Here is a 16208-nt window from a genome sequence, read left to right as displayed (position 1 = left end):
AGAGAGAGAGAGAGAAAGAGATGGGTTCTTTTTTACAGGCAAAGGCAGCAGCTCTATCACCCAGCCCTGCGGGAGTTGGAATCGAACTCTGGAACCCGTGTTGCTAAGTGGAGCTTTCATTTACTTTGCTACAACTCGTCGAAATAAATACACAAATTTATAACTATCCATTTAATATCATTACATTTTTAAAACAATGCTTTGACGGAGTTACCTTCGAAGTTTCCAAATTAAAGAAACAAATATCTTTTCCGCTAAATGCGATGTGAATAATTTTTCAAAAAAAAACAAACCCTAGTTTTATATAGTATTACCAACCCCTTGATTACGTTTAGTCAACATATGACAGCCCCTAGATATGTCAGCATTTTTATACCTATGGGATATGGCGAAACACTAGGCGACACAGACAAAGGGCTGAAACTCTCTTCCCTTCCTGCATCATGCTCAGAACGATTGAAAAGCTGTCTTCGTTCTCTATAGTATTTGGATGGAGCTCTCCTATCAATTGTGCTTTCAATTTCGGATATCTCAGATTCTGACATCGGCTCCCATTTAGCTGGCTTGGCATGAGTTATCTTCCGAGGTTTAAAGCTCGGAATTTTTGGCTTTTCTATGTCTGATGCTTCAGATTCAGATGGAGACTTTTGTCTGCTGGCTCTCTTTGAAGGAGGTGATTGCTTTGGCGATCTTCTTGGGGACGGTGTTTCCCTTCGTGGCGATTTTTCGTGGATAACTGGGACTGGTATGTCACCTTCCCTTTCTGAGCTTTGGATTTTCTGTACCTTCTGTGATTCACCGGGCATAACAATCCCAAACTCATAACCAAAATCATATTTGAAGTAGATAAGACCACTATCCGGATCAATATGTTTCGAGCCTAAAAAAAAAGAGTTAACATCATTGCTACAGGGTAGAATTTTCAGCCCTTTCATGAGATATACTATTTAAAAGGCTTTGAAGGGTTAATAACATCAGTTTTAAAGTTCATATTGAAAGAAAGAACTCGGGTTAAAGTCTAAGAGAGCTTAGAAATCCGAAAGTAACGTTGGGATGCTAGGCTATGGTAAATCTTTGTTGATAAGGGGCTAACAACTTTTTTTCTGGCTGGTATACCTATTATTCGTTCCTAATAAGTTTTTTAGTTTATGACAAATAATCTGTGAACATTTCCTTTGTTTCTGATACATTTGTGGGCATGAAATTTTGTCTCCATACAATTACGCAGCGACTAAAAAAAAATAAAAATGCATCATAATGACGTAGTTTTATCATTACTGCAGTAAAGAGTAGCTGTAGCAATATTGTTTGAAAAGTTAGGGATAGATAAATAAATAAGTAAAATCAAGCAATTATGAGAATTATTTTTAGCTTTGCAATCCCGAAAATTCTTCTGAATCAATACAATGTACAACCAACTAGTGTTCACTTAATCGATGCTGAAAAAAATCATTTTTTTTATGCTTTAATAAAATAAATGATCGTAGTTAATAATAAAATAAAAAAAGAAATAATATTCGGAATTCACCTTGACTTTCACTGAGCAAGTAACGTTGACGTCATAGCTGCAAAATCTAAGAAAACAAGGTTGACACCATATCTAAATAATTTTGGTTCAAAGGATACCAGAAGAACAGTTTTTGATAAACAATCATAGATTGACGGCAATAAAAAAAGCAAAAAAAAAAAAACCTAAAAAAACAATAGATTAAATTTGCCTCATTAACTAAAAGCAAATCCTGAAGATTTGCTTCTTTTATTGTTGTGGGGAAAAACAAAATGCTACTCGTCAGGTCTAAGCCAGACTTGGATAGAGTCAAAATTACGTATCACTATAGTGCCAAAAGCATTGCATCCCATTTGAAATCAGTTATGCTGAATTATGTTCAATTTTTATGCGCATTGTTTAAGATTAACCAATCAAAATAAAAATCTAAGGTATAGAAAACTGCAATTAGAAAAGGTATGCACTTTGAGCAGTATTTTTAGAATCTATACGGTAGATCTGGTAAAACTTACAAAAAATTATATTAGTAAACAATAACAAGTTAGTGGGATATAGACTTTTAAGCCAATTTCTTGCAATTTCTATTTTCCGCTTCGTTAGTACAAGAGGAGGAGAATCCACCCCATCACCCCCTTGCATTTGTGCTTGCCTGTGTTCGGGTCTAGCTCTTTTTTAATTCATAAAATATCTGCTAAAAAATGACCTACCTTCGTTAAAAAAAACTTCAGGAAAATGAATCGAAAAATACAAATTACAATAAGGTGAATGTTAGGCCCTATCCAGGGGGGACGCCTTACATGGAACACCACTCACTATTACCCCTTCTGTATTTCATCTCACTTTTCTTTGGAAGTACTTTTTTTGTACTTTATTTTAAATTGAGGAGATTCCAATTTGATATTATTGTGCACAACTTCTAGAGGGGAAGGGATGGGAGTTTAGCGGGTTTTCAGTTTTTCGACTCGTCAGTAATAATGAGTAGTTAAAATAAATTAAAAACCTAATGATTTCTTTTTTTTCTAGCAAAATCCGTGACTATGGCGTACTTCGGGTATTGTTCTTAAAAAAAAACCTTTTACAATGCATTAAAAATTTGATTATCTAGATTGCACTTACACCATCTTCAAATTTACCCAAAACGGTTATTCCAGAAAGATAAATAAAGTTGCTACCCATGTAGAGCTTATTAATCTTATATGTAGTAAATTTATTCATACATATACTATTATTTTTTATTTATTAACAAATGGTTCACAAAAACACAAGGGTTTTTTCTTCTCATAATAATGTTTGTTAGTATCTCCACATAATACTAACAAAACATATCACATTACATTCACGATAAGTCCCAACACAAATTAGCGTGTTCGGACAACCCAAAAACATCAAAACGAGCATTATTAAACTTTCTCTGAAAAAATGTCTTACTCCTCCTCTCCCTCACTCCTACTAAAATTAAACAATAATTCCTAAATTAATGTGTTTACAGAAACGTGGACTAAATCCTAACCCCATAATTTACAACTCATCACCGTCTCTGACACATCAATTACAAAATATAAGAGAAAAATCTGCTTTAACAGCATACAAGCATAATATCATTCCAAAATCAGTCAATCTATCAATCGATTTCTAGAATATTGGTTAAAACAAATATATTGCATAGAAGCACGGAATTCCCCAAGGGTCTTTTTATCTTTCAATTCTACTGAACGTCTATTCCAGACTTAAGGGCTATGTTCATATTGGAAAAACTAGGTCCGGTAGTACAAAGAACAGGTGTTCCAACCAATTCAACATTTCTGGTCTTACACATGTCTGTTTCCTTTTCTTAAATAGTTACGAAAAACACACAGGTAACAAATTAGAAAAGAATTTATGCATAAGAAAATTACATAAAATTTCACCAAACCAAAAACGGTGAACTTTTTAATTTGATATACCAAGATTTTACCGAACCCCAAGAAAAATCATTGGTCAGAACTCTTGCAGTCTTATTTTGTAACACACGTCATCGACATAACTATTATACGATATTATAAATATGGATGAAAAAGAGAAAAATATAGCATTCTAATAACTTTGTTTGGGGAAAAAATTCTTCAATTTCTACAGAATTCCAACATTTTTAGCTATTTATGTACCTATAAATGTAATGTGATCTTTGAAACTAATGTACTCATCTACCATGTTACTGAGATACTTCACAACAATTGTCCGTCTTTATACTTCACTTTCAAACTCAATTTCTTCAGCCCAAGGATATCAATTAGCACTTCTACCATATAACATGAACATTTTTTTCCTGTGATCAATAAGCAGTTTTTTTTAACTAGCATCCATCTTCCGATTGTCACCGTCCCTTGTTTCATACTGTTTTTCAAGTCAGCATCTGTTTTCACAGCCACTGTTAGCTGAATATCATCAGCAAAACTTGAACGTTTGGACGTTAGCAAACACTTGGGCCCCATTGTACCCTAGTGTTGACAGCTGTCTAAGACATGCATTAGGATCATTAATATATACAAGAAATAATAGGGAAACCAGAAGAGATCCTTGTGGCACAACACATTTTACAACCATCTCAACAGACAAGATTGTGCATTGATTCTTTTTTATATATAGCATCAATCAATATTTATAAATGAATATAATCAATGAATATTTGGTATCATGGCATTTTATTTGATGAATAGTAAATTCTTGAGATGTTTGCTAACTCTCTAACAAGAGATTTAAGGGAAACAACAAGCTTTTTAAACGAAGTGAGAAGCGTTGAAAGAAATTAAAACAAACAAAATCAGCCTATTCATCAGAGGCACCACCACCCTAAAAGTGCCCTGCTCTTTGCGCCAAAGTTTTAACACATTATGTATACTAATTATGCTCTCAATGAATCATAAGATAAGCTTCAGGTTAACGAGTAGAGTGCTTTTATATATACATGTAATAATTTATTTTTGCTTTAAGTTTTAATGTTGCTTTGTATTTTCATTTGAGAAAACTTAGTTTTGAGTTTCCGTCTGTTTTCTGCATCTTTTTCTAGGTTTTCCTAAAAATGAGGGGGTGGGGGTTTCCACCCCTTCAGACCCCGTTCGCTGGGTCTCCAAAAAGGAGAATTGCCCCTAAAAATATATTCAACATTAAACAAGTTGGTGGCACAGCTTTGAAATTTTATTTCACAGCAAATATATTTTTTACATTAACAGTGGACCAATTCCCTCAGCATCCGTCTTCCATAGTTAGTTCAAATACAATCATCCAAATAATTCTTTTTCATATTGAAGTATAAGGATCTCTCGTGAGAAATAAATAAAAAAAATTGGCCCAAAGAGACTGTCTGTCCAACATCAGGCACAACATTCCACTACAAAAAGATCCAGTTAACTCCCGTCTAAAATTTAGTATAAATATAACTATGCAAAATAATATAAGTACAATATGAGTGCAATATATATAAATCCCAAATTTGTAAAAATATTAGTTTTGTGTTATAAATCGAAAAGAGGAGTCCTTTATTGCTAGCATTTTCCTAAGTTTGAGCGTAGTTTAACTTAGAACGCAGTTCAAATCAATCAGATGGATGGGTACGTTTCCTTCATATACCTAATCCTCCTATGGGAAGAAAGACCCATGTCATATTTTATGGTCTTTCTTTGTGTTTCCATCTGAAATTAAATAAAAAAAAAGTTTTTTCAACTGAAAGTAAGGAGCAATATTAACATTTAAAACGAGAAGAAATAATTACATCTGTGACGGGGTTTTCTCCCTCCTCAATGCCTCACTCTTTACGCTATTTTTTTACTTTTAAAAAAAGTTCTTATGGTTCTAATTAAACAACCCTTGTTTTTCAGGAGTCATTTTTAAGGAGCTGGGAGAAAATTCAAACTTTAGCGTGAAGAGCGAGGTGCTACGGAGGGGAAAAACCCCTTCATATACATAATATTTCCTGTTCATTTTGAGTTTTAATGTTGCTCCTTACTTCCAGATGAAAAATCTTGTTTTTTTATTCGATTTCTGATCGACTTTTAAATAATGCCAGGAAATCTGGCCCCACTTTCACGCAGATCTCCCCTCCCCACGGAAATATCTTCAAGACAATTTAAACCCGGTGAAAATTTACCCCGTTACCTTGAACAACTCCACGCGTAAAATAGTGACGGAAAAGAGAAAACAAGACATAAAGAAAAATCTGTATAGGAATTCTAGCAAAATCCCCTAATGTACAATTTCTCCTGACAAATTCACCCCTTGGAAACGGCCCTCTCTATGAAAAATTCCCCCGTGGAAAAACCACCAGTAGAAAAATCGTCCTCCGCCACCCGAAAATGTATGCGTACTTCCACTTAAAAAATACTATGCATAAACAATGGGCAAATTTTATATAATGAAAGACCTTTCCCCTGGGGGGGGGGTCATCTTATATCCAAAAGCATATTTATTGGGCCTTTCAAATATGATGAACAAAATGGCTATCTCAAAATTTTGGATCGGAACATTTTGGAAAAAGAGGCGAAAATCTTTTTCGTCTTTTAAAAAGACACCATAACTTTAATTTTTGTTTAAATGAACCCTCTATCGATATTCTATGACCACTGGGTCGATACGATCACCTCTGGGAAAAACAAAACAAAAAAGACAAACAAATAAACACACATCCGTGATCTTTCTTTCGGAAAAAAAATAGAAAATTTCCACATTTTTGGAGAAAATGGTTGAAACCTCTGAAAAGGAGTTCTCTGATACGCCGAATCTGATGGTGTGATTTTTAATAAGATCCTTCGACTTTTAGGGGGTGTTCTCTCCTTTTTGGAAAGTCAGGTAAATTTTCTCAGACTCGTACCCTTTTATTTGATCTTAATGAAACTTATATATTTGGAATCACCATATTAAGACAATTCTTTTGGTATATTTGTCGATATCAACATTCTGTTTTTTAGTGTTTCTGTTGCTATTGAGCCGCGTCACTTCTTACTTACAGTTCGTTACCATGAAGTGATTTATAGTCACAACGAATTTGTGAAGGGGATATTGATCCAAATTCAGATACTTAAATCTTCTTTGAAGGCTTGTGGCTATGAAAATAGCCATGTGCAGAGGATCTAATTAGCCATGGAATTAAAATAGCCATGTGCAGACGATATTAGGCATACTTACCGAATTCAGACACTCTTGATTCTTCTCTATAGGCTTGTGGCTCGTTGGAATCTTCGGTTGTGTCAGAAGAAGCACCCAAGATCTTTACATTTGGAATATCAGAAAATTGAACTTGCTTCTGGGTCTCTCGGTGCCCTGAAGAAGACGAGGGGATCAGGGGGGCTTTTGAAGCTGCTTTAATATCACCAGTAATCTGATTAGAAAATGTCTTTATTCGACCCCGAAAAGCTTCGGACATGTTATCAAACTGGTTGGCAACAAATGCTGGAAAATAAAATGAAAATATAATGATTTTAATTAAACAGATACTCCACGATTGGTCAAATCAATGGTATCCCAATAATTTCTTGATGGAGCGAGGGAAGATTCTAAATTGTGGCCTAGGAATTCACCCACTGTTTTTGTAGATTATAATGTAAATCATCAATAAGCTTCTGGCAGATTTCCAAGACTTTGTTAAATTCTTTAGGATAAATCATAATAATCAGCAATAAACCAATATTCAGAAAAAATCACCAGGTTCTGATGCATTTGACCGATTTTGACTGGCATGGGTTCATGATACCAGTTAAAAATAGCCAAAGTTTCCTTGGTGGATGTTCTGGGATACCCCAATCGGGAAAACACAGGACACAAATATAATGCAAGCCAACAAAACATTTGAAACTTACCTTTATACCAGTGTCTCCTCCCTGGCTACATCACTGAAACAGTCAGAGAGAGGACACGGGAAAAAGGAAATGGCCTTATATTACCCCAAAGTGTCAGATATTATTCTGAGGATATAATAGCTATAAACGACGTTTTCGACCGCTGAAGCAACCCTCCCTCCCAAATGAGCTGGGTCTCTCCCAAAACAGCATCTGGCATATATTAGTGTCTATAGTCAACTACTGTTGCCTATATCTGACCATTTCTGACACATCAATCTGACTTAGACTTGACTAAACTGGAAACATTGTCTATTTAGCGTCAAAGCTTTGCTGCATATATATCCTTTGATTCCATTACATAATTGAATAACTCAGTAATTATGCCATGCAATAGTAAGTAGTAATTATTATGAGTTATTTATAATAAGCAAGTGTAATTATAGTAAGTGCAATTACAAAGGAATAACTTAGTCACACTAACCCTTCCTTGCATCCAAGGGCTGTCCTGACGCATAGCCAAACTCGGGAGGATCTCCAGGTGTTAACTCTTCCTGAGGAGGAGGGGGCGGCGCTTTAAAAATTGGTCTGTTTCCAGGGGCATTTATATAGCTCACTTTGATTGGTATTTTGCCGGATGTAACTGACTCAATAAACGCATTTGATGAGGCCTGAGAGTATCCCTCTGGAAAAAGAAAGAGGGGGAAAATAATCAACAGATTAAAGATCACATTCTGCTAATTAGCCAAGCAATTACGAAAATCATAATAATTAGATTAAAGAGCACGAGTAACTTATAAGAGTGAAAACTGGGACTATAGACGAAATGAAAAATCATTAACACCATCTAGCATCTGTTGGTTTTGTTCTTTTTTTTCAACTAATAACCTAAACTACTAAAGATGATACTTGTCATATAAGCCACATTAAAATGCAGGAGCTGTTAAAGAAAGCAAAATCCAGTCACCAGTAGGTCTATCCAGGGCCGTCACGTATGGGGGGGGGGGGGTTCAGTCACTCGGTAAAAAAATAAGTCGGTAAAATTGTGGCACTTTGCCCCACGATTTTTCCGACGCCGCTAAAATTCCTTCTTCGGTTCAATAAAGACCAGGAAAATACTGACATGTCATCTACAGATATTTCAAAATTGGTCGGTAAGCGCAGCAGTTTCACCAACTCCTGCAGTGATTTTACAGATGGTGCCATAATTTTCCAATTGGTTAAATAAACAGCATTGAAATAGTAACATGGTATGTACCAAAATCTAAATCTCGGTTGGTAAATGCTGTAGTTAACATGTACCAAAATCTAAATCTCGGTGCAGTGATTTTACGTATTGTATTAGAAACGGATATTATGCTAATTATTGACAAAAAAAAGTTGGTAAAAGTGACCGGCCAGTCGGTAAATCTCTTGCCCCCCAAACATTTTGGCTAGTAACGACACTGGGTCTATCAGCTTAAATTTGGCAAGATTAAACAAATTAAAATACAGAAAAATAAGTACAATATTTTAAATAAGACGGCGGACAAAGAAAAGTCTGAGTAATGAAAAATCCAAATATTTCTGCTTCACATCTGGAATCCTTTATCAACGGGGAAAAACTGTATAAAAAAAACAAAAAAAACAAAAAAAATAAAAACTAGATAAAAAAACATGAAATAACAAACAAAACACACAAATGCTATACAAAAATAAAGAGAAAGACAAAATGAAACTTGTATTGAAATAAAATTCAATCTACTGAAAAATTCTATTTAAAAATCAGAAATGGCCTGGATACATTAGAAGGTAGGAAAAATAAGGTCACACATTATTCCAAAAGCCTCTTTGAGCTCATCTATTCCAATAAAAATATTTCTGTGACAGGAATGTCCATGATGTCACGTGGTAAAACAAAAATTCGGTATTCTGCACTCAGGCCAGGGCTCATTTGACTTAAGTCTAGGAAGCAGTTTGAAAATTTATGTACCTAACTATCCAAATGTACTTAAATTCAAGGATACGAATAACTAGTTTTGATATCCATGAAAATTAATAAGATAATGCAGATGATATGATGGTTTTGACTAGTTTCGGAGCTCAGGAGAACTAAAAAATAACTCACGTGAGACGGAGATTCCTCTATGCACACATGAAAAAACCAAATATATATTTTGGTTTATTTTCCACCTCCCCCCCCAAGAGCCAAAAAAGAAGTGGTGAATCTGAGCACTACCTTAAACAAGAGAGATATCATTACGCATATTTTTTTTAATGTGCCTAGGGTACTGAAATACTGACAAGAGCGTATCCAGGATTTTCGTTTTTTTGGTTGGGGAAAAGGGTTATAAAAAACTTCAAAAAAACGCATAAAAGATTGTATATATACATCTTGTTATGTTTTTAAGAGTCGGACAAAAATTTTTGTGTCGCGGTAGGGGGTCAAACCGGATACAATATATAGATATATAGGTCTTCTTAAAATTCACATTTGAACCTATTCTTGCACCCTAGAACCTACAAGTTAACTCATTTTACAAACGTTTTTATCTTGGACACTCAGATCATCTGAACAATCTAAGTCTGGGAGACTTCCCTATATATACTTCCCTATATATACGGTCCTTCCCTATATACGGCGTCTGGTACGCGGATCAGCGAACTGCTGACCCAACTTTATATATCTTTGGGTTCAATAATGAGCAAACTGCTATAGGGTTTGTGGATTCCATAGAGCAAAAGTCCAGGTACCGAAGACCTGATTTTAGTAAAACTGGTGTTGCATCATCTCTAAATATTTGTATTATCAAAGCCTACCTTTCAACAAAAGGTCTTTCAGGTTTTTAACATCTTCATCAGTGATGACAGGTCTTGGTGGACCATCAAATACCGGTGGCTTGTCAAATACAGTTGGCGGAGTAGGAGAGCGCTGTTCAACCCGCTCAAGCTTTTTTTGTAGATCTGCAGATACTGGAGGGATTGTAACTTTTCGATAGGTTGGGTCTTCAGTATCTGAGCCTGCCGGCGTCCACTTTGGACGAAATCGAAGGTGTTCGATGTCGCTTTCGTAATCACTTTCTCTCGATTCACCTTTAAGGAACTTCTTGGGAACTGGAGGTAAATTACCTAAAATAGAAGAAAACAAGGAATCGTGATAATCCTGCTTGTTTGTTTTTAACACATCATAATATATGAAGATTTATATCTAAAAATAAATCCCACAAGTATTCTCAACTCACGAATGGTCTCTTGTCATCTTTTCATAGACCATGATATCAATGATATCTACCTGTACCTGGTATTGATAGTACATTTACCTCTTATATTGATATATACGAAGATATTACTGGCGTAACAGCAATCATACAAAAAACGATGTCCGATCGACAAATTTGCAGTCAAGATTCAGTTTCAAAGAAACTCCACCTTACTGAGGTATTTGGAATCTTAGAATCTACTCCGCTGACAAACCTACTTAAAAATATACTCTTCGGTATATCTACAATACAGCCTATATAGACACCAGTTGTGCAAACATTTTTCAAAAGCAACACATCGCTATCGTCGCGACATAAATTGGCACTGCGTCAAAACCAGACACTTTCGCAGTTGGAAACTGGATTCCCCAGCCTATATAGACACATTATACATGATAACATTACGCACCCATATGATAACATTATATGATAACATTGATATGATAACGCACCCATATGATAACATTATATGATAACACTACGGAATCACGGTGGTCACAACAGAAATTTCTGTTTATAGTCCCGGAATAGAGCCAAGATCTTTCCGTGCTGATTGGCTGTGGCAGCACCGAAGGTTAACGCCTCATCTAAAGATTTGTGTTGAAATCCTTCTTGGGGTAAGCTACGACTCCGCGCAACTGGTGTTTATATAGGCTGTGATCACAGCTTAAATACCAATATACAGTTGTGAAACTCCTATCTTGTCCATGAGAAGCTTTTGGCACAGAGCTCTGAACTTGGCACCACCTCCAAGTCCACGCTCCGACGCGTAGATCGTACTACAACACCATAGGCGGGAATGCAATTTTGTTTTACTGCATACACAGCTTAGATACCAATACCAGTTTACTGTTACCAATTAGATACCAATACCAGTTTCCTGTCCCTAGTCACTAGCATCACTACCACGCACTGTGTCCCAAAAAGAAATCGAGTTTTCATAACTGTATATTGGTATCTAAGCTGTGGCTGTGGTCTAGATGCATAATAGATTAGATAGGAGTTTACAAGTCTCTATATTCAACGTAGAAAAAAGAAGCTATAACCCACGTTAATTTGAGAAGAAAAAATAAGATAGAAATGGTATGAAAAATGTAGCAAACTAGACAACGATATATCAATGTACTTATGTCTAAACCATCAATTTTGATCAATAAAAACAAAATGATTGGGATACATAACCAAACTCAAAAACTTTGTTACACACAAAATCTCGATAAAGCACAGTAAAATAGAACCAGACAAAGAAAAGAAAAGTAGAGCTAGTTGCTGTAATATGTGTTACAGTATCCTCTCCTTTAATTTTTTTAATTTCTTTTTTTTAATTTAATGAACATTTTTTAATTTAATGAAATTTTTTTTAATAAGTTACTATAAGTTACTATTACTAATAAGTTGCTATAAGTTACTCTTATAGCAACATTTTTTTTCTGTTTAAGACAAGAAAGAAGAGTCAAACTAACATTACTGGTAAAAAAGAAAAAAAAAAGAAAAAACAGCACAAAAAACTTTGTTACACACAAAATCTCGATAAAGCACAGTAAAATAGAACCAGACAAAGAAAAGAAAAGTAGAGCGAAGAAAACTAGTTGCTTTAATATGTGTTACAGTATCCTCTTTTTTAATTTTTTAAATTTCTTTTTTTTAATTTAATGGAAATTTTTAATTTAATGAATTTTTTTTTTAATTTCAACTTTTCATATTTTATCAGCACTAGGAAGTTACTCTTATAGCAACATTTTTTTCTGTTTAAGACAAGAAAGAAGAGTCAAACTAACATTACTGGTAAAAAAAAAAAAAAAAACCAGAAAAAACAGCAAAAAAAACTTTGTTACACACAAAATCTCGATAAAGCACAGTAAAATAGAACCAGACAAAGAAAAGAAAAGTAGAGCGAAGAAAACTAGTTGCTTTAATATGTGTTACAGTATCCTCTCCTTTGCTTTACAGCCCCAAGACTGCATGCATAATATCTTTTGATTCTAACTGTAGATTTTGGGTTTGCAGGTTTTCAGCTCTAACCTAGCAGCTTTTTGCTAGCAAGATATGTTATTTATGAGCTAAAATAATGGATGAAAATCAAAATAAAATCCCTTCATTCTACACATTTTGCTTAGACTTTTAAGATATTTTGATAGTCATTTACCCCTACTCCTTTATATCATTTCTTATTCCAAAAGCCACGACTGTCAACAGAAATACCATGGGACGGGGGTCAAAGCTATTTGGGGTAGGGTAGTCAACAATGCAGAAAAGTAGCTTTGAATGTCTTTTCTGTAATAAACAATTAAAACAGGTTTTCCGGTATAATCTTCACACTTCGATGGTTGATTCAGAAAAGAGAAGGATTGATGCCAAAAGGTAGCTTTCGTAAATACAGTAAATTAATTCTTTACAAAGCAAACTTTATTTGGCTTTTTAAAGAAAGTAGTAGAGAGTCATGTTAACACAATGTTCAGGAATCAGCTCACTATCAGTTACTTAACGCCTCTGGAGGTTTCAGTTATGAGGCTCAGCCACATCAAATACCTCAACTACGACGCTAGCAACTACCTACTTTCAAATAGTAAAGAACATTTTTCTAAAAAAAAACAATTTCTAACTGATGAGAGAGTCAGGTTAACACAATTTCAGGAATCAGCTCATTATCAGTTACTCAAAGCCTCTGGAAGTTTCAGTTATGAAGCTCAACCACCTCAAATATTTCAACCACGACGCAACTACCTACTTTCAAATAGCAAAGAACGTTTTTCTAGAAAGAAATCTCTAACTAAAATGTCTTTCATTTTAAATTTTCAAAATTCAGGATAAAAACTGGATTTACCTTTAGGTGCTCGTGGACGAGGAGGATCAGGAGTAAAAGGAAAGGGTTCCAGTATAATTTCCTCTTGTCTTTGTTTCCTTTTTCTTTCCCCTTCTCCGTCACTATCTGGGTCCATTATTTTTTGGCTTAGTTCTAGGCTATTTCTTGCAGAGTTTCTCTTCGTTTTATCACTTCCCTTATCAAGCTTAATAACCCTCGTTGTTTGTTCAACAGAAACAAAACGTAGAGAATTGGCAGTCGTTTCTCTCATCTTCATTTTCTGAGCAGTCTCAACACCTAATGTGGGCAGATTTTCCAAGAATATTTGAGGGGCTGGAGGTGGGGCAGCTTTTTTAAATTTTTGAGAGGAAGGAGTAGGAGATCTATCCTGTGGGGCAGGGTCTCGGGATTCAAGCAGAATATTTGACTCTTGAGAGGGACTGTGTGATGTATTTAATAATGCCTCTTGTGTGTCTGCTGGAGCTGGAGGTGGAGCAGCTTTCTTAAATTTTTGAGAGGGAGGAACATTGAATCCATACTGTGAAGCAGGGTCTCGGGATTCAGGCAGAATATTTGACTCTTGAGAGCGAATATGTGATATATTTAAGGGCACCTCTTGTATATCTGCTTCTTGACCTTCAGGATGAATGCGTTCTTTGATATTAATACTAGGGCGGTACACTCCAGTTGGTTCTAGTGGGACTTCAAACTCAGTGGGCGGTATTGCTTCCTTTTCTTTTTGTACATGTACCTTTTTTCTGTTTTCTAAGTGAGGTCGTATAGGTCGATACATAAGATCTTCTGTGTCGGAGTCAGACGGTGCCCATTTTGGTCGTATTTTTCCATCATAGTCACTCTCATAATCAGATTCACGGAATTCCCCTTTGATGAATTTTTTAGGTTTAACGGGAGGGGGGACTTTTTTTGTTTCCTTCTTAGGTTTAATGGGGTCAGGAAGAAAAGGGAAAGGTTCAAGTATTAAAGGTTGGGTATGAGTTACTTTTGCATGGAAGCTCGGAACCTGAAAAAGAAGAAAAGAATTCGTTTGTTAAATAAGATAGATGTAAAGTTTTAGAGCACTTCATATTGTATATTGAATCAGTGGGATAGAATTCCGGTCCCACCATAAGGCCAGAATTTTATTACAAGTGACGTGATTATACAAAAACGTCTCCTTAATAATCCAAACAACAAGAAGAAAGTCAAGGATAAATTCTTAGCACACAACAACAATTCTTTAAAAATAAACCTCATTTAACTAGGCAATAATTTAGTGACATTTTCCCAAACCAAACACGAAATTTATTTTAAATCCTGTTAGGATGAATTGGTCTCCTCCCCCCTGTCTCCCAAAAATTTTCAGGCCAACTCTTAACAAAGTTTTCATTCATCAAAAAAAATTTCATTTTTCAGCAAAATTTGAATACAAAAAATTATAAAAAACATTAAAATTAAATAAATGTGGTCTACTTATTTTTATTTTCAAAGAATGCTGATGAAGACATGACAAAAATGAAAATTTTGAATTCAATTCGCTTATACTTACTGCCAACGGCACCCTCTACTTTATTTTAATAAAAATAAGATTGCAAAATTATTATAACCGTTGGATTATTTATTTGAATTTTGCGTCCTATAGTTTCTGAGCCCAGGAAAGTGCCCATCTGTCCCCGTAAGACCACCTCTGCTTCTAGAGAGATAAAAAATCGACCGTTTATAATTAAAACACTTGGCAATATAAATAAAATTTGAAACCAAAAACAGACACGACAGCAAACAGCAACGCAGTGGTCGTATATGACATTTTGATACTTTCAAGAAAATTGCCAACAAAAGTTTACAAAGTTTTCTCAAAGGGAGGATCAGCCAAGGAATATTGATCAGGAGGAGGGTGAGTGAGCACTCCTGAAAGTGCCAAAGTCAAAGTGTGAGTGAGCATGCATTGCCTTACTTAATCCCCGTTTAGGGTATAATCCCCGTTTAGGGTAGCTTCAAAAACAGTTTTAATGACTATTATGACTTTTATAATATGTCCTTTAAAATTCGGTTTAAAACGATGAAAATTGGGCCATTTATTATAAAAACTGGGCAGATTGAAAGAGATTTGAAACCAAAAACAGAGACACCACCGCAAACACTAACAGAAAACAGAGACACACATATTGCCACAATGAGGCCTACCGGTCCTGTCTGACATTTTGATACTTTTAAATAATTGCCAAAAAAAGATTTATAAGCTTACCTAAAAAGGAGGATAATCAAAGCAATTTTAATCAGGGGAGCGAGTGAGCACTCCTCCAAGTGTCAGAATCAAAGTGTGAGTGAGCATATATTGGCATACTGACTTTCCCTTTCAGGGTAGCTTAGAAAACGGTTTTTACAATTATTTGAGAAGTTTAAGGATGAAAAAGGCGATTTTCAGGCGTGGCAGCGAATATACATACCAAGTGCAAAATATGAAGTATTAAACTAATATATTAAATATAGTATTTAATAAAGCAATTTCTATTTAATGAATGTTTATAGTCTCTCTCTCTCTCTCTCTCTCTCTCTCTCTCTCTCTCTCTCTCTCTCTCTCTCTCTCTCTCTCTCTCTCTCTCTCTCTCTCTCTCCTCTCTCTCTCCTCTCTCTCTCTCTCTCTCTCTCTATATATATATATATCATGAAAAGAGAAATCACCAATGCTACAGCACAAACACAAAATATATATATAAATATATATATATATACATATATATACAGTCTTCCTTTTCTCCTTCTGTCTCTTTTTTTTTTTTTTTTTTTTTTTTTTTTTTTTTTTTTTGTGTTTGTGCTGTTGCATTGGTGATTTCTCTTTTCATGATATTATTCCA

At 35.0% G+C, this 16208-nt stretch overlaps 1 protein-coding gene across 4 annotated transcripts in view; it reads right to left on the bottom strand.

Annotated features, from left to right (window-relative positions):
* Window positions 1–16208, bottom strand: part of LOC136034062 (titin-like) — a 148026-nt gene that overhangs the window by 10129 nt on the left and 121689 nt on the right. For 3 of the 4 annotated variants that reach the window (XM_065715179.1, XM_065715178.1, XM_065715181.1), the window contains 5 exons: window positions 13378–14377; window positions 10114–10422; window positions 7799–7999; window positions 6665–6928; window positions 377–880 (listed from right to left, as the gene is read on the bottom strand). In XM_065715179.1, coding sequence (XP_065571251.1) covers window positions 377–880; window positions 6665–6928; window positions 7799–7999; window positions 10114–10422; window positions 13378–14377 — 2278 coding nt within the window. The remainder of the gene's footprint in view (window positions 1–376; window positions 881–6664; window positions 6929–7798; window positions 8000–10113; window positions 10423–13377; window positions 14378–16208) is intronic. The other variant, XM_065715180.1, reaches the window with a different exon arrangement.

This window comes from Artemia franciscana, chromosome 12 (assembly GCF_032884065.1).
Source record: "Artemia franciscana chromosome 12, ASM3288406v1, whole genome shotgun sequence".
Taxonomy (NCBI): Eukaryota; Metazoa; Arthropoda; class Branchiopoda; order Anostraca; family Artemiidae; genus Artemia; species Artemia franciscana.
This window is presented reverse-complemented; position numbering and strand designations above follow the sequence as displayed.